The sequence below is a fragment of the Herpailurus yagouaroundi genome, unplaced genomic scaffold, assembly GCF_014898765.1.
Source record: "Herpailurus yagouaroundi ecotype Mexico unplaced genomic scaffold, PumYag 141, whole genome shotgun sequence".
Classification (NCBI taxonomy): Eukaryota; Metazoa; Chordata; class Mammalia; order Carnivora; family Felidae; genus Herpailurus; species Herpailurus yagouaroundi.
In genome coordinates, this window is record NW_024412396.1 from 42005773 (window position 1) to 42025330 (window position 19558).

Below are 19558 nucleotides of genomic sequence, written 5' to 3' on the forward strand. Positions count from 1 at the left end.
ATGCTCACATCACATTCTCACACTGGTATATACAGAAGCTGGTAATAAATAATATGGTTTGACCAATATCTTTGCTTCCTTAAGAAGTTTCATAATGTGCATGAATGTACACATGTGTGCATACAAACAGACATTTATTTTTTAAGTTTTTATTCTGTACCCAGAATGATAGTAGATGCTTTTCATGTTCTTGTTTACGTTATTGTTTTTAACAGTGACCCAAGTTTCAAAGAGTTTTAGTATCTTGCCTATGGAACCAAAGGTAGTTAGTCGACTGGAACTGGAAGAACAGGCACCCAGGTCTGTCTTGCCCCAATCTTGTTCCCTTTCTGTTACCTCTTCTTCTACCCCAGTGCCTCACAGCTAGAAAATTTATAGAGGTAAACGTTGTTGTTTGTAGATGAGAAAAACTAAAAGCAGAGTAAATATCAGTAGGGTTTTCAAATTAAAATATGCAGACTGTTGTGTAGACTTAGAATTCATTATAGTGAGCTTACTCATGACGTGTTGTCGAAATGAAAAAAAAAAAAACAAGTTAAAAATACCTGTGTGTGCATTGTGCATCTCTGTAAATGCATGTGTGTTTATTTATTTATAGAAATTTGTGTGAAAGGATGATTGACATAAATTTAAAATGGGCTATCTCTGCTAAATTTTTAATGACTTTCAATTCATTATACCTTTTATGTTGATTGAGTTATTTTTGTCTTTTTAATAAGCATGTTTTTTGGAATTATAAAAAAAATCACAAAGAATATTCTCATGTGGGGCCAAAAAATTAAAAATGGAATAAAAAATAGGAATAGGTTGAAATATAAAACACTTTTTTCACCAAATATCATTTCTAGAACCTACTTTACAATTATAAAACAGATGATACATTTAATCAAATTTCTTTCACATAGCCACTCATTTTGTTTTCATATTGCCTATTCTACAACAGTGAGTAGAATGGCTTTAAATGCCAAACTCATAGAGGTGGTACTAAATTTTATTGATAAATAAAATACCTAGTGCTTTAAGGGGAAGCTCTAGTCCAGTATAGCTCAGTAGCTCCTATCGAAAGACTCATGTTATCACAAATAGCAGTTATAAACTCTGAACTAAACAAAAAATAACCATCTGAAAACACTGGGTAGCAACCAAATGCAAGAAGATTCTGTCATTTGGAAGAAGACTCTTGTTGAATACCCCATTTGTATAACTTTTATCCAGACAGTAGGTCCCAGTCTGGTGTATTTGGCAGCTAAAACCTACAAGCTTACTGGCTAGAAGAACAGAGTTTGGGACAAGCACAGATGCTTTAAACTGATGGAGGGGTGGGGATATCCTGGAAGGGAGAGAGCCAAAGAGTAGATCTTCAAATTCTATAAATAAGCCCCTTAGGTCTCTGGCTGACCTCCGAACCATGATAGTGCTGGGTAAACTACAAACACTGCAATTGGGGCTAAAGGAACTTAATTGAATTTTGAATTGCCATCACTGTAGAGCAGACAGAGATTGCAGTTGAGTCTACCCAAGTCATCTGCTTACTAAAATAAAAACAAATCAACATTCCTCAAAGCAATATAACAAAACCTAGAGTTTCTTCAACATATCATTCAGCATGTCCAGAATACAGTCCAGAATTATTTAACGCATAAAGAAACAAAATGTGATCCATTCTCAAAAAAGATAATCAACTGACACGAACCCCAAGATGGCCCAGTTATTTCAATTAACAACGATTTTTAAAGCAGCTCTATAATCCAGCTCAAGGAGTAAAGGAAAATATGCTTGTAATGAATGAAGAGATAGAAAGTCTTTGCAGAAAAAATAGAAACAAAAAGAACCAAGTGAAAATTGTAGAACTGAAAAATACACTTGCTTTAAAGAGTTTTGAAAGTACCTTTTTATCTTTAATTTCAGGGTCCCACATGAACCAGTTTAAGATTAATGACAGTGCAATCATGTAATAAATGTATAGTTATTAAATAAAACTTTAAAGTATGTTGGATTAGCTTTTAAACCAGTAAGATTCATGCCTAGTTATTTGTGTTTGGAAAGTTTTGGTATTGTTTATTAGTGGAACTATACTGTAGGAAGTATATGTAGAATAAAGGGAAAATGAAAATATTAATAATTCTTATTCAAAAAATAATCTTTGGGTACAGCATAGTGGCCATACCAATGGTAATGTACTGTTTTTCTTGGCAAATTTCTTAAGAAAGATTATCTATTGATTTAGAATTAATAATGGGCAGTAGAATAGCTAGTTTTGGAGTTCAAAGCTCCCATTCCTCCATAGAAACACTGTGAAACAAACAGAAATTGTTAAAACGAACTTTTTCAGCACTCCATTTCAGAAAATAAAGTTTTATAATAACCAAGCCAACCCTGAATTAAGAATATTGATTTGTTTGGGGTGATAAAAGTTTTCAAAAATAGATAGTGGTGCCAATTGCACTATATTGTGAATGTAATGTGTAATGTCACTGAACTGTACGCTTAAAAATGGTTAAGATACAAGTTTTATTATATAACTTTTTTACCATGATAAACATTTTTTGAAAAAAAAATGTATGATGTACTGGTAAATGTTACAACATGTATGAAACTTGAAAACATTATGCTAAGTAAAAGAAGCCAGTTACAAAAGACCACATATTGTATGAATTCAGTTTTGTGAATATCTAGAATAGGCAAATCCATAGAGACAGAAAGTAAATTTGTGGTTTCTTGGGCCCTCTCAGAGGTGTAGTGACTGCTAATATTTGCCAGGTTTCTAATGTTGCATTTCTTACATTTGGTGGATTCCTGAGGATTCCTATCAGAATCATAGTCATAATGTGCTTGATTTATTATTCTATGGCTTTAATTACTTATTCCCAATTCTTCAGAGGTCCAATCTTAGACCAAGCTTTATGTCAGTAGAGCCATCACCATTTATCCAGGTCACCTATTATATTAATCACTGAAGAATATCAATATGCATAAAATTTGGCTCTTAAGTTCAGGGAAGGCCTTAGGGGAAATAGAATAAAAAGGCCAAAAGAGTATCTCTCCAATCCATTTAGCTCTGTAAATCATTTAATTGTTCTGTTTTACAGAATCTTCCCTTTTAAAATATTTCAATTTTTGGCCTCTCAGAGTTAGTGATAAAAGGAGTACCATGAACCCTGACTCTACTTGGGTCTTCTAAGGTGGTTAAAGTGGTGGAGAAGCTCACACTTAGGCCACTGTAACTCTGGCATAAATAATGTTGAGAAAATAACAAAAGAAACCATTTATTTACCAGTTATTATGTGTTAAGTACTCTGCCAAGTGTTTAATTTGCACCAGTGAGATTCCATCAATAGGAGCAAATCCTTGGTATTCTGTGAAGGAGTTGAGTTTAGGTCCTCATCACAATACATTGTTCGCATGCTATTGTGATGAGTACAAAATGTGGACCTGAGTTACCTTCATTCAGAACAATATACTAGAGATACTTAAGCACAAAATAATTATTTTTGAATAAGTAGGCATGTGATGTAGTTACATCTACTTATTTCTATTTATTTCAAAAATGAGAGGATTAATATATTGTTATCTAGTAAAGCTGAGAAAATTGTATTGATAAAAAGCATTTATAAAGTACAGAAAAAGCATTATCTGGAATAATAGTAATCTGCTATTCAAAACCATTTGACACAATAACTGGAGGATCTTTGCATTAATTAAGGTAAACAATAAATAGAACTCCAATCATTCACATTCTCTAAAATAACTTTATAAGCAGTACACACAGTATTTGAATAATATAGTATTTGATGTTTAAATGAATAGAATTAAACTGAAATTGGTCTAAAGATTAAGTTTTCAGTCCACTTGAGTAAAAGAGAAGCCCTGTTTCTCAGGAGGAAAATTATAAAATTAGCCTGAAAAGGCATCCTGGGTTGACACTTTTGGTGGTGTGAGAATAACAAAAAGTAACTTGCAATGCAACAAAATCCTGATTTGGGGATCTTCTCTAGGTAGGAAGTATTCTAAGGATTATATAAACATGGCATGTATATTTTAAGAATATATGTTATAAATACATATAATGTTTATATAAATGCAAATATAAAATAAGAATGTATGAAAAATAATGCGTGGATACTCCTTGGATGAAAACACCTATTTACCTTGTGTCTACAGTCCCCAGATATGCCAGGAACCCTTATACTTCTCATTTAAGTAATCACTTGCCAAGTGTGTTACTCTAGTAAATGATAACTATTGTTTGAGTTTGTTTTTTGAAGGTTTTGGTGAAAGCTTCAACTACATTAACAAATATTTGGGAAATAGGTTGATATTGTCTTAATGGAAAAAAGTAGGTTGGGGGGGAAGGTTTTAAAGAAATCTATTTTTAGAATGCTAATTTTAAAGTGATTTGGAGTAGATTCTCAAAGCCAGAAAGGACCAGAGAGGGAGATTTCTAGTTCAGATAACATAATTGAAGATGAGATAACAGACAAGGAATGGGAGAATCTGCCTAGAAAAATAAATGAGAAGTTAAGCTAATTTAGTAGACAATTTTGGGGAAAAGACATGAAAGAAGACCTTAGGAAAATTTTCCTAAAATATAAAAGCATGCTTAAGTTAAGATACTTAGATAACTTAAAACTGCTTGCAGTATGTTATTTTGTTCATGGAAATGGTATTTCTGTCATTTATGAAAACTAATAACTGCACACTTAAAAATTAGGAAACAATATCCCTATCCATTTAAAAATGTTCCCTTAGAAAAGTTTTAGTGGATTTTTGAACACATTTGTTAAATATATTTTAATTTTTTTTGATGTTTATTTAATTTTGAGAGAAGACAGAACCCAAGCGGGGGAGGGGCAGAGAGAGAGGGAGGCGCAGAATCTGAAGCAGGCTCCATGCTCTGAGCTGTCAGCACAGAGCCCAATGTGAGGCTCAAACTCAAGATCTGTGAGATCATGACCTGAGCTGAAGTCAGACGCTTAACCAACTGAGCCACACAGTTGCCCCAAAACAAAAGCTATTTTAATTATTATGTCATCTTTAAATATCTTTTTGTGTGGCATGCTGAATATTTTTTAGCATAACATTCAGAATTTGCTTTACATATACAGATATATGATCAGAATTTTGGAGATCACTTTTATAGAGGAGGAGGCATGTAAACAAGTAAATTTCAGTAATATATGAAAAGTGCTATCCCAAAGGGATGCCTGATAATACACACAAGGAATAAATTGTCTGGAGGAGTCAGTGGAGACTACTGACATGTCCTAAAGCTGTGTCTCATTAAGTATAGATAGGAATTTCTTAGGTGGTTATATCGGATTCTTTAATAAACCAAAGAAAATATGACATTTCTCAAATGGTTTTATATTGGTGAGGTCTACTTAATTCAGTGATTCATGTTTCCATCAATAAATGTAGAGAAAAGAAAAAATATCTATTGTAATAGATGAGTATGAGACTCTAGGTAGATGTCTGAATGGTGGCTGTATTACTGTCCCATTTTTCTCTTTTGGGGGTTCTTTAGTCTTGGGCAAGAGAAAAATATTGCTTAAAATCTCTGTAATGATGGTTTTCATTCTGGTCACGGTAAAGAAAATGTTATATATTCATAAATACCTGTAATATCTGTAAAACAGTTTTCTTAAGATGATCATACCTCTTTCATAGCACTAACCATGATATGTTGATGTGCCGTATTAATTTGTTCATACCTCTGAGATCTTTGACATCAAGGCCATTTGTCTTACATTTTTTTTCATTCTCACATTTTCCTGGCACATACTAGGCATTGGTATGTTTCTTAAACTGAATGGTTAAAATTGAGTCTTCATGGCAATGTATTTAAACCTAATTCACATCAGGTTTACTTTCAAAGCTGTTTTGAAGATTCTTGTAAAGGATGTGTAGACTTATGACTAATAAAATACAATAAAATATAAATTGAAAGCAGCAGGAGGATGCAAAGATGCTAACTAGGAAAGTAATTTTATATGTACTGTATTGTTCCATTGAAACCACCACAAGACTTTGTGTCTTACAACAATGATTTATTATTTCTCACAAATCTGTGGGTTTGCTGGGCTTAGCTGAGTGTATCTTTTTCTGGTCTTACTTGGGGGTCATTCTTGTGGCTGAAATAATTGGTCGACTCAACTGAGGCTCACTTAGGTGTCTCACTCAGATGGCCTCATTCGGGTGTCTGGGCCCTTGGTGCTTTCTATTCTGCTAAGCTTTCTCTCTACATGTTTTCTCTTCATTCCATTATTTAGACTGGACTTCCTTTCATGGTAAGAGAAATTTACCAAAAGAGTGAAGGTAGAGGAGTTGAGGCCTTTTGAGACCTAACCTTCAGAACTCATATACCATAATTTCTGCCCTGATCAGAGGTACAAGTCTGGCCCAGATGCAGAATTGGTGAAAATAGACTCTACCTCTTGACAGGAGGATTTATAAAGAATATGTGGTTATATTTAACCTACCACAGTATAGAATATGCATAGTTGTTGAGTATAAAATTTATTTCTGAGCTGGCTGAAAATTGAGGGAAAAATGAGATATTAATGTGCTGGCTATCTAAATAAAGAACAAATACCAGAAAGTTCAATTTGTAAAATCCTTTTATTTTTTAATAATACATACAGATTTTAAAGAATTCAAAAATTCAAAAGAAAATAAAAAGGAATTAAAATGTGCTTCACATCTATCCAGAAATAACCATTATTAAAGTTGTAAAACATTTCATCTATCTATGCCCATGTTATAGATAGAAGAATGGATAGATGTTTAACTGGAAGTGAAAGAAATAGCTATGCAAAACCAGGATAGTACTCTCAAGCTAATACAGAGGCATTTTATTTCGTTTAAATAGAAAAAAAAGTGAATGTCAGAGCATAAGAGATACTACATGCTAAACAGAGATCTTTCTCTAACGTTTAAAAATAAGGAAAGTTATTAATAAGTTACAGTCCTATTTTTTACCCTTTTTTATTTTTTTTAACTTTTTTAATGTTTATTTTGAGAGAGAGACAGAGAGTGAGCAGGGGAGGGACAGGGAAGGGGGGAGACATAGAATCCAAAGTAGGCTCCAGGCTCTGAGCTGCCAGCACAGAGCCCAACGCAGGGCTTGAACCCACAAACTGTCAGATTGTGACCTGGGCCCAAAGTTGGACACTTAACCGATTGAGCCACCCAGGCACCCCTACTCTCTTTTTAAACCTTAGACACAGTTGGTTGAACCACTGCTCAGAAAGATCAGGATATTAGCACTATTATATTACCTATCCTCTTCATACCTCCAAGTGTCTGGTTATTATATAGTTATAAAAATAAAATCTTGATCGAACTATATCCAACCTTCACACCAAACTTACTTCACAAACCATTGCAGATATGTGGAAAGAAAGATAAAGTTATCCCAGACTATCAGATCTGGACAGACTTAAACAGAGAAAAATGGAAAAATCAAAAAACCAGAGTCCATTTATAATCTTTATTGGAATGCTCTGTTTTTCCCTCTGAGATTTTATCAAATATCCAACATTAGACTTTTTTATAAGCTCTTAATTTCTGATATTTCCTATGTTTCATTTTTTCTTCATTTATTTTAAAAATTTGATGCTTCCTTTATTTTTATACTACATAAAATAAATACAGAAATAGCAATGTGTTTTGATCAATAGTAAATATGTTCCATGAATTGTGCTTCAGAATTTCGTGTTGATTGCTGAGATAAATGTGTGTTTCTTCACTGGTATATAAAGTATTTGAGTATGTGGATGTTTTGAGTGGGCAGGTAAGTTCTTCTGCATGTGACAATACTATTGTTTTCTTTCAGGAAACCCTGATAGATTGGTGTGATGAAAAGGAACTTAATTTGATATTAACAACTGGAGGAACAGGGTTTGCACCACGAGATGTCACTCCAGAGGTGAGATAGTCTGTGCCTTTCTTTTTTCAAGGAGTAGGCTATTCATTTTATTTTTCATCTTTTTTTACTATGTTTTATATTACTTTTATAATGTTGCTAGGCAGAACAGAAGACTTGTGGTTCTAAGAATGTAAAAACTGTTCTGTGGAAGCATTGTAAGCATTGTTATATAAAAAATGTTTTTTGACTACTTTTCTTTGGACTTATACTAGACATGATATAAAATGAGGAAGATTGAACTGGTCCAGAAAGTAATTTTGCATTTGTTCAGTGGACTGTGATATAAGCTGAACTTCAGACATATTGCCAAAGGAGGTGATAGCAGAACTCTGATTCTTAGCATGGCATCTGGTCTAATGTGTTTTGTTAATGTAATTCAAAATGTATCTGATATCTCTGTTCTTCAGATACCCTTGTCATTGGTCTCAAAGCACAGGAAATTGTGATAGAATACATAATACCAAATTTATAGTACTTTTGAAGAGAAAGGGTTACATATTCCATAATTTTAATATGAATTTAAATGCAGAATTTAATAAGCCAAAGCAGAATTAATATCTAGGCTTTATGCCACAAGAATCACCTTAAACCTTTGCATAAGTAGAAAAATTAAGGGAGAAAATGAAGAGTAGGCAGTGCTCAGTGATACAGGAGAGTCTTTTTTCTCTTTAAGGAAGCCATAAACCTCAGAATCATATGCAAACTTATATCACCACTTGTGATATTGTTTTCTTTACCTCCCAAAAAAATGTTTGCTGGCTGAATTTCAACTTAATATTAAGTACGTCCTTCTATTTTCAAACCAGAACACAATTTTATCTACTGTTTACTTAACAGCAAGATACTTTTACTCTGCATCTATTAAATATTTACTGTCCTTCTTACTCTACTGTAGTGGTTTTCAAACTTTAGCCTGCACCACATTCAAGCTGAGGATTTATCAAAACAGATTATTGGACCCACCCACAGAGTTTCTGATTTAGTAAATCTGCAGTGGGTCCCAAGAATTTGTGTTTCTAACAAGGTGATGCAGCTGTTGCTGGTCTACAGACCATACTTTCAGACTTTGAAAACCACTGTTCTAGGATATGAAAATGGACATTTTTTTAAACAAAGTGTAAAATATTTACTGTTCGTCTATGTAAAAATCGTGACAATTTTTTGGATATTATTGTAATTTTAGACTTATAAATAAAATGGTTTGCTTTTAAAGCAATCAGAATAGAGTTAGATTGGGAAGTTGTTAATTTCAACTGCTCAGAAAAGAAATCATTCTTACATAATTAGTTTAGCTTCTGAATCTTATGGGGAAATGGTCCTTTGGCCAATTTTTACATTTCTTTTAAACTGTGAGACCAGGGGCGCCTGGGTGGCGCAGTCGGTTAAGCGTCCGACTTCAGCCAGGTCACGATCTCGTGGTCCGTGAGTTCGAGCCCCGCGTCAGGCTCTGGGCTGATGGCTCAGAGCCTGGAGCCTGTTTCCGATTCTGTGTCTCCCTCTCTCTCTCTTCCCCTCCCCTGTTCATGCTCTGTCTCTCTCTGTCCCAAAAAAAATAAACGTTGAAAAAATAAATAAATAAATAAATAAATAAATAAATAAATAAAATAAACTGTGAGACCAACTTAAAAAGTACAATTGAAGGGAAGCTATCTCCTATAGAGGTGTGTCTGTGTTTTGTTTGTAAGAAAATTACATACATATGTGAAGACCTTGATTTTTGGAGTTTGTTGTGTTAAGTATTTGAAGTAAATGGCCTTGGGTTTATATGTTCCTGTTTTTTGTGTGATGGTTTGAGATTTTCATACTATTTATTTTTATTACAGAAAAAAGTTACTATAGAATTTATATCAGATAACAACATTGTTTTTAATTGGGAGGGAATGCTTTGCACACAAAGTTAATAAGTATTTTGTTTTCTGTGGAGTGTCAAGTTAATACCAAAATGCTAGGCTGAAAATGTAAACCTTTGAATTTTGGCTCTACTACTAACAGGGTGACCATAGACTAATTACTGAACTACTCTGTGCCTCAGTTTCCTATAAAGTGAGGTAAACGAAAGTACCTACCTACTGGGAGCTGTGAGGATCCAGTGAGAACTATTTCTGGCATTTTAGTAAGTGCTGTATATGCAAGGATTAACTTATAAGGGTTAATTTTTTTATTATTATTAGTTGCTACATAAACACTAAGTGGACAAATTTGGTAGTATTTTTTTGTATGTAACTACCAAAGGATGAAAACAGTGTTATGGTAGATTTAAAGTGTATTGATGAAATCTTTATAATCTTGTTAAATTATTTTTTGAATTTTGATATAGTAAGCTTCATATTTTATCTTTCTCATCTTCATGTGAAATAGAGGTTTAAAATTCTACCATTTTAATATCTGTCTATCCCATCCATTTTTTTTAGTGCCATTAATTGACAAGAGTCTCTTTCCCTGACTTTGTATGTCTCATTATATCCGAAATTAAGAAACCTTTATCCTTAAATGAAGTCTTTTTTTTTTTAACATTTATTTATTTTTGAGACAGAGAGAGAGCATGAACAGGGAGGGTCAGAGAAAGAGGGAGACACAGAATCTGAAACAGGCTCCAGGCTCTGAGCTGTCAGCACAGAGCCCGACGCGAGGCTCGAACCCACGGACCGCGAGATCATGACTTGAGCCGAAGTCGGACGCTTAACCGACTGAGCCACTCAGGCGCCCCTTAAATGAAGTCTTTTAGTTAACTTAAAATCTTAGAGATGTTTTTTAAATATATTTTTTTAATATTTATTTATTTTGAGAGAGAGAGAGAGAGAGAGAGAGCATGTGCACACACATGCATGCGTGACCAGGAGAAGGGGCTGAGAGAGAGGGAGAGAGACTCATAGCTGACAGCTGTCAGCACAGAACCCACATCAGGGCTCAATCTCACAAACCGTCAGACCATGACCTGAGCTAAAATCAAGAGTCAGTTTCTTAACCAAGTGAGTCATCCAGGTGCCCCTTAGAGCACCTAAATTAAATTATTTTATGTGCCTATAACAACTACCTGTGTAGAGCTGTATTAGGATGGTTTTTTTTAATGAGTTAAAAATATACATAAATAAGGCTTTTTAATATCTTTTTTCTTGAGAATAGGTAACTTAGCTGATTGTAGATATATTGATTCTTAATAGGTTCACTTTACTACATATCTTTTTTACATATACATATGGTATGATTATCTACAGCAAAGTCCTTAGAACTGTTATGCCTTTGAAAAATAAACAAACATGAAAGCAATGTAAGGCCAACCAGAAATAGTTCTACTGATTTCCTACTTTCTCTACACACTTTAATACTTGCCATTCTTCTGATATCTAAAATACAACACAGGGATATCTTCTAGGAATCCATAAATATAATTTGAGTTCTGTCATAATACAGTTATTTGTCTTTAACATGTCTTAGATAGTTGTACCTGAAAAATGAAGTAACTATTTCTAGACTACATTTAACTATGTACAGCTTACAGTTGCAAAACTTTTTAAATAGTGAGAAGTTAAGAAAACACAAATATTAATTATTAAGGTAAAATAATAAAACTTCTCTATTAAGGTACTAATGTTTTATAGTCAGTAATTGACAATTGGCTTAATCTACAAACACAAAGGACAAATGTTTGTGGAATATGTGTGTTGTTAGGGAAAAAACTGGATTCCTCCAAAACTGGATAAATGAAATAAAGCAATCTAAACTTAGTGTCTGTGGGTATGAACCCAAGAGAACATGAAAAGTTTATAGACTTGGGTTTCTTCCCAAGTATATTAAAAGAAAAGTGGAATAGCACGTTCAGTAAAGTATGTCCTGTTTCCTTTGTTCATATATAGAAATAAGAATTGATTTTCCTAAATTATGAGTTTGTTTCTATTTTTAGGCCCTGTGGCTTAGAATATGATTCATCTGATATTTACATGCTGGCTGACCTGCTCCCTGCCTCTAATAAATATGAGATACTATCAAAGCTTATATATAATAGCATAATAATCTACTCCCTTCAACTTTTTAGACTTTTATTTTGATATGAAAATCTTCATTTTTTAAGAATAATTTTTATTTTCTCTGATCTGACAAAGGTTGGAAAATCTGTTGGCATTGGTGAATGCTAGTAATTATAAAATTCCATAGAACTTAAGAATTCAGGGTTGCCCGGGTGACTCAGTCAAAGCGTCAACCCTTGGTTTTGGCTCAGGTCATGATCTCACGGTTTGTGAGTTTCAGCCCCATGTTAGACTCTGCACTGGTAGCATGGAACCTGCTTGGGATTCTCTCCCTCACCCCCTCCCTCTCGCTCTCGCTCTCCTCTCTCTCTGCCACTCCCCCACTTGTGAGCATGAGTACATGCTCTTCCCCCACTCACTAAATAAATAAACATTTTTTAAAAGAACATAAGAATTCATTGCTGTATAAAGTATTATCTCATCATGTCCCATTATCAGTTGTAAACAACTTATGTCCAAAATAGAAATTGTTATTTATTTTTATTTTTTTAAGTATTTTTTTGAAGTTGTTATTTAAAGAATCTTATTATTCGTAAAAAGTGTAATTAAGGACATATTACTGAGGTCAAGCCCTTTTTTACACATAAATTCTAGAAGAGAATAAAAGATCAAGAAGCATTAAAAAATGTGTATATATAATTAACAAGCAATTTCTGATGACATGTTATGGTAAATTAGAAAATGTTAAATTATTTAATATAATTTAAGTATATATAAATATATATATTTAAACAGAAGCCCAGCATACATCTTAGTTCTCATTCATTCATCACTTTTTATTTTTAATCCTTAATATGTATGCATTGCCATACTTGCTGGGTGCTGGAGTTAAAAAATGAATAAGGCATGGTCCTTATTCTTAAGAATTCTAAATATGTTACAGGAGTCAGCAAATGAGGCATATAGACCAAATCCAGTCTGCCTTTTTGTTTGGGTTTGATTTGGTTTGGTTTTTGTATGTGGCTTGTAAGCTAAGAATGGATTTTGTATTTTTAAATGGCTGAAAAAAATCAAAAGGAGAATGGTATTTTGTGGCACATGAAAATTATTTGAAGTTTAAGTTTCAGTGTCCTTTTTAAATGAAGTTTTTTTGGAACACAGCTACACTCATTCCTTTGTGTATTGCTTGTGGCTACAGCAGAAGAGTTAATATTTGCAACCAAAACCTTATAGCCTGCAAAGCCTAAAATATTTACCATCTGACCTTTTGCAGAAAAAGTTTGTTGACCCCTGGTCTATTGGATGACAATGTCATCTTTACTCACATATTTTAGGGACTTTTTTAAAAATTGATTTTTATTTTTTCTCTTTAGTAATCTGAAATGATACTGGGTTTCATTTCTTAAATGTTTAATTTTAGAAGGAGCAAAGAAAAATGCTTTTCTGCCATAATGAAATATATTGCCACATTGTCTCAATATACAGTATAACATAAGTAAAAGATCCCTTATTCTAAAAATATATAAAATTTTGAACTTCTAAACTGATCAAAGTAATGGATTTATTATACATTAAATAAAATCTCACTCTTAAAAATTTTTCGAACTGTTGTCCTTAGCAGTACCTTCTAACAAGTGTCCTGATATAATTGGGCATGATGAAACAATCAAGCAAAAGGAGAAATAGCAAAAATTTCAGGAAACTATAAATTTTGATATAAGGGATATTCATTAAAAAGGATTCTTATGGTTCATTATGGAATTGAAGAAGCATCTGACAAAATGACCAATGCTGAAGGGAACAGAATACTGAAAATTTGGTACAAAGGATATTTTTCTAGGAAAAGATTATGAATTCTAGAAGGCATATTCTGTGTATAGTCTATAGTATTTATATTTCTTTGGAACAAATTACTATCTAATCCTTTCTACAAATATTTTCCACTTAAGTTATTAGAAATTTTTTCACAAAAATCTCAAATCTAAGAAAATTTTTTTTTATTTTATAAAATTTGTTTTATAATCAATTTGTCAGAATTCATGTATTTCATCATTTAGGTGTGAGTGTATTGTAAGCCAGGTATCATTTTATGCAGTCATTAGCCATTTTTCTTTCTTGATTATAATGCTTCAAAAATAACAATACTCTGTAAGTAAAATGAAGGAGACATCCTTGACCTGAGTTACTGACTACACATTAATGATTCTCAATTTGTGACTTGTGAAAATCAGTGAGAACTGACATTTAACAGCTTCACCTAAAACTTAACATCAGACATTTTGACAGAAAAATTCCTGTATTATACCAAAAAATATCCTATCTAATAATTTCTGTTTTCGAAAGAAAATTTAATCACTAACACAGGTTGATTAAATTATATCGTTTTCAAGTATATATGATACTCTTCAGGAAACATGGATTCTTTCCCTGGAAAAATATCATATACTGATATTCTAAAACTCTATGAATATTAGAGTTTATTTTGTAGTGCTATGATTGTTTTTTACTAAAATAAAATACCTGTCATATGTGCTAAAGCTAAATATAACTGTATTGAACTAGGATTTTGAGTTTCTTAAAATTGTTCTGTATCAATAGGGTAACTGAACAATATGAAATTGATAAAGCAGAATATCAGAAACCCTTGCACTTGAAACATTTCAAACTAGATTGAATAAAATATATCACTCTTCTGTGGTCAGATATGGCTATAATTTATGCCATTTTAATCTCTTCCTTTAATTTTTATGAAATAGCCCAGGACATAAGAAATATGTTTCCATGTCTTTGTCTTAACATGTTGGGATACACTAACACCATAGAGTCAGATAGACCTGAATTTAAATCCCAACTCTACCACTGTGAAATTAAGGCAAATTAACATGTTCAAACTTCACTTTTTTCATTTACTAAATTAGCTAATGCCTACCTCTCAAGGTTGTTGTTTCTAGTGGTTGAGATAATAAAGGTAGCCAATAATAATAACTAATATTTATATATAGCACTTACTATGTGTTAGCAGCTGTTTTAAGCAAATGTTAATTAATTTAGTCTTCAAAACAACCATACGAGGTATGTGGTTTACATCTATTTTATAGATGGAGAAACTGAGACACAGATCAATTAATTGACTTGTCCAGGGTTATCCAAACTAGTGACAATAATGCATGTAAAATGATCTAGTATAAAACCTGGCACCTTTGTAGATGTTTGGTAAATGTTTATTTTTTTTTCTTACCTTTTTCTTCCTCATTTAATTAATATTATCTATTACTTCCAATTAGATTTGACAGCCCCAAATATTTCTCCTACTAACCCTTGTACTTCAGGTATCTATTGTTAGCTACTAACATACCTCATGGATAGTCTAAAAAATAAAGATATCAGTCAGCATTTCCCCACTACTACTTTCAGGCATGAGACGAAGGAGTAAGATTAAGAATTTTTATAGTGTAAATGATATGAGGAATGTGGAGTATTAGTGCAGTTGCGTTAAGTACCTCTTTATATCCTACCTGAACCTGTTTATTTTGTTTAGGTCCCTAATTCCTCTGTAGTTTAAACTTCTTGGAATTTGGCTTGAAAAAGCTGAGATATATGAGATTCAGGGTAGCTTTTTTGTAATAGCTCACTTTATTCTGGGGTTTATAATTATTTTACAGTATCCATTAAAAAGCAGTATATGTCTCAGAGCATAGGCAACATTTAGGAGCTACCAGTTCGCTAAAAATTAAAGCGTTTATAGTTTTTCTTAGTTTAACAAGTATTATTTTAACAAGTAATAGTTTAACAAGTATTTATCAAGCACCTTGAGCTTCACTGAGTGAGTGCTAATGTACATGTACTCCCCAAATAGTCACCTGACAAATCAAGACACTATAAATCTAGTATCAGAAATGTTCAGCCAGAAGATTTCTTTAAAGAGGACGATTAAGAGAAAGCTAATTAATCAGTAAAAATTTTGTACAAGTAGAATTTAAGCTAAAATTGAAGGAGAGAAATAGGATTCAGATTAGGAAAGAAGAGGACATTACTAATGGGAGTAAAGAAGAAAGGGAAATGTGTGATCAAACTACAGAGAAAGATAAATTAAGAAATCTTCCTGGCTAGAGGATTCATTTTACATAGAAGGATGGATAAACTAGACTTATGTTATTTTAATCTCTTTCTTAGAACATCTAGAGTAGCACCATCTGTAGAGATTAAAAACAGCAACTGTCCTTATGCCAAGATTCCTTAGAAGCCAGAATTCATAAGTCTACTATGAAGCAGTACACACAGTAAAATCATGACATCAAGGCTCTCTAAAAGTAGACCCTTTTGAGATGTCATTTATTCAAATACAGATCAACACATTCCTCAGTAGGACTAACTTCATTCTTTTTGAAGATTTTTGTTAATGTTTTTGTTTAGTTGTAAGTCCTAATTTAATTCACAGACCTAGTGACTATACGCACCATTATTTATAGATAAAACTGAAACTGCTCTGAAGCACCAAGTTCCAGTTTTTTGATTTATTGTTTGGAAACCATTTCAGTCAATGTTTATCTTACAATCAACACAGTCAAGGAATATTTTCTTATGGATTTCATCAGTAATTTGTCTCAAGTTAGCTTAGTGTTTTATATAAAATTACAAACTATATAAAAAATAGGTAAATCTGGGGCGCCTGGGTGGCGCAGTCGGTTAAGCGTCCGACTTCAGCCAGGTCACGATCTCGCGGTCCGTGAGTTCGAGCCCCGCGTCGGGCTCTGGGCTGATGGCTCAGAGCCTGGAGCCTGTTTCTGATTCTGTGTCTCCCTCTCTCTCTGCCCCTCCCCCGTTCATGCTCTGTCTCTCTGTGTCCCAAAAAAATAAATAAACGTTAAAAAAAAAATTAAAAAAAAAAAAAGGTAAATCACGGTATCTCAGAGTTTGAGGAGAATTCAAAGGCCATTGTGTTCAAAGTCCTAGTCCCCTTTTCATCATTCCCAACCTTTGTCTGAACATCTCAATCACTACTTCTTCCATCTGGGAGTTTGTTGGTTTTGCAATTCTAATTGTTTGAAAGTCCAAACATGTCACACTGAAACCTGGCACCTTATAATTTCCTAATCAATGTTTCCAATTCTTTTCTGCAATGTACTAAAGAAGGTAAATTCCTTTTTACATGGTAATTCTAATATTTGAAGGTAAATGTTACATTTTCCTCTTTTTTTTTTTAATTTTTTTTTTCTTTTTCAACGTTTTTATTTATTTTTGGGACAGAGAGAGACAGAGCATGAACGGAGGAGGGGCAGAGAGAGAGGGAGACACAGAATCGGAAACAGGCTCCAGGCTCCGAGCCATCAGCCCAGAGCCTGACGCGGGGCTCGAACTCATGGACTGCGAGATCGTGACCTGGCTGAAGTCGGACGCTTAACCGACTGCGCCACCCAGGCGCCCCTACATTTTCCTCTTAAGTCCACATTCTTTTGTAGATTTTCTTTGCATTCATTTGTTTCCATTAGATACAAACTTTCCCAAGACATTCAACCTCTATTTCACTTATACATTATAAAGAAAAACTCCTTGGTATAATTGTACCAGGGGAAAGGTAAAGGTACAAAATTCAATCATTTAGATAAGGTAATTAAGGCAATAAGTGACATTGAATTTAAAACTATTATGTTGAAAGTCTCCTAGTCCACATAAAATCAATACAGAGGGAAAAACACATTGCTCCTCAAGGTCACAATTTTCGAATTTTGAGCATAAAACAAAAACAAAAATTTCATATATGAAGACCCCATATATAAAATGCTGTCTTCATTCCCTTGATTATATTTCTTAATTGCATGCCTACTCTGTATCAGAATATGTACCCAGCTTTGGGGGCCCTTATGAAGCAGAGAGATGCTATCAATAAAACATACAAATAAATACAAATATATTTATTATGGAAAATTCTGTATCTAATTAGAGCTCTTACTAGAAAAGCAGTGTTGCCCACATAACCATTTGTGAGGCAGCATAACATAGTAGTTAAGAGCACAGACTACTTGAGTTTGAATCCTAGATCTACCTTTTACTAGTATATGACCTTATACAACTTACTTACCTTCCTATAGAAAGAATAAAACTACTTCCTTATAGGATAGTTATATTATGTGAATTAACATAAGTAAAACACGAAAAAATATTTATTTACTACATAAATATTTGCTGTTATCACCTACAATATAAAGAGCTGTAGCTTAAAAATAAGTAGATGATGGTTGAATAAATATTGAAAGAATTTTTCTCCAGGGGAAAAAATTAAGCAAGATAGGACGTAAAATATACACTGATGTAACTGTGGGAAAGGAAAGAAATAGAGATGACATGCTAAATGTTGATTTTTACCTTGAATTTATCAGAGTGATAAAATCTTGAAATCATCTTTCTAACTTACCATTACAAGGCTACTGTCATAAAATGGCATATGCTGGCATAGCAGAATACTTTAGTTTTACAAAATATATACTAAGACAATGACAAAAAAAAAATCATTGAATATTTTACAAATATAAAATGCCCAAAGCATATTTATCTAGAGATATAGTTACAGGAAAGAAGTTTTTAGGATATCCCTTTCTTCATTGTCTGGTCAAGAATATAGATTCATCTCTCTGTGTTAGACTTCCATTTAGACTTAATGTTGCTTTTCACGCAAAATATAATAAAATGACAACAAATGAATTTATACCTGTGAAGTCCTCTGAGATTCTTGGAAACATACCATTGACATACCAACATATTGCCTACCATAAAAAGAAACTGTTAGGGAGTCAGAAAGTGGACTCAGATAACAAATAAACTATTTGGAATGATTCTAATAATTTTACCAGTATTATTTTCTTGTATTAGAACTTGGAAAGAACACGGCTGCTATTAAAGAGTAGAGGACAAACGCCCAGTGGGAGGAGTAATCATTTCAGATAAGCATTAATGATTGACACATAAGTGAGAATTTAGGGGGAGAATCCAAATTCCTTTAAAAAATGCTGGGAAGATAGAAGCAGTAACGGTATTGAAAGGTTGGGTTTTGAAAATGAACTGTTGTCAGTTTCACAAAGATAACAATCCAAAAGAAGCAGTTGATTGTGCAGCAACGACCAACTGATGTAAGAGGACATAAATTATACTTCTTTATGAAGATTAAAGGTAGCATACCTTTAATAGTGGTGGATGTCATTGGTATAATTTAAGTGTTTCCCCCTCACCTTTTTCACCCCTTTCCGTAAGTTTGGTTGCAGCATATACTATAATATACTTGCATGTCATAATCCTTAGGGTGAAACTTTATGTAAGGAAAGATGAGTCAGGTGATTAGGAGGTGATTTTGAATAGAGTTTTGCAAATTTTTAAAATACTTTTTGACAAAATGTAGACATTTGAACCAATGAGAAAATAACTATTAGTTTTGAATATTGTATAAATCCAATGGAGTCTTATTATAATGTGTTTCTCGCTTGTAATGATTTAAGACTACAGTTATTTAGGAGACCCCATTATAACAAGGTCAGTTCAGTATGACCCCCATTGATGAGGTTCAAAAAAGATTCACATCATGACAATTTTCCACTATAGTTAATCAGGGTATGTTAAACAGGGTTTTAGTTAATTATGTGATACTTTGATATATAATTTAGGTGGATACCTAAAT

General features: G+C 33.0%; 1 protein-coding gene across 18 annotated transcripts in view; it reads left to right on the plus strand.

Annotated features, from left to right (window-relative positions):
* Positions 1 to 19558, plus strand: part of GPHN (gephyrin) — a 645091-nt gene that overhangs the window by 312592 nt on the left and 312941 nt on the right. For all 18 annotated transcript variants that reach the window (XM_040477426.1, XM_040477422.1, XM_040477423.1 and 15 more), the window contains one exon: positions 7835 to 7927. In XM_040477426.1, the coding sequence (XP_040333360.1) occupies positions 7835 to 7927 (93 nt within the window). The remainder of the gene's footprint in view (positions 1 to 7834; positions 7928 to 19558) is intronic.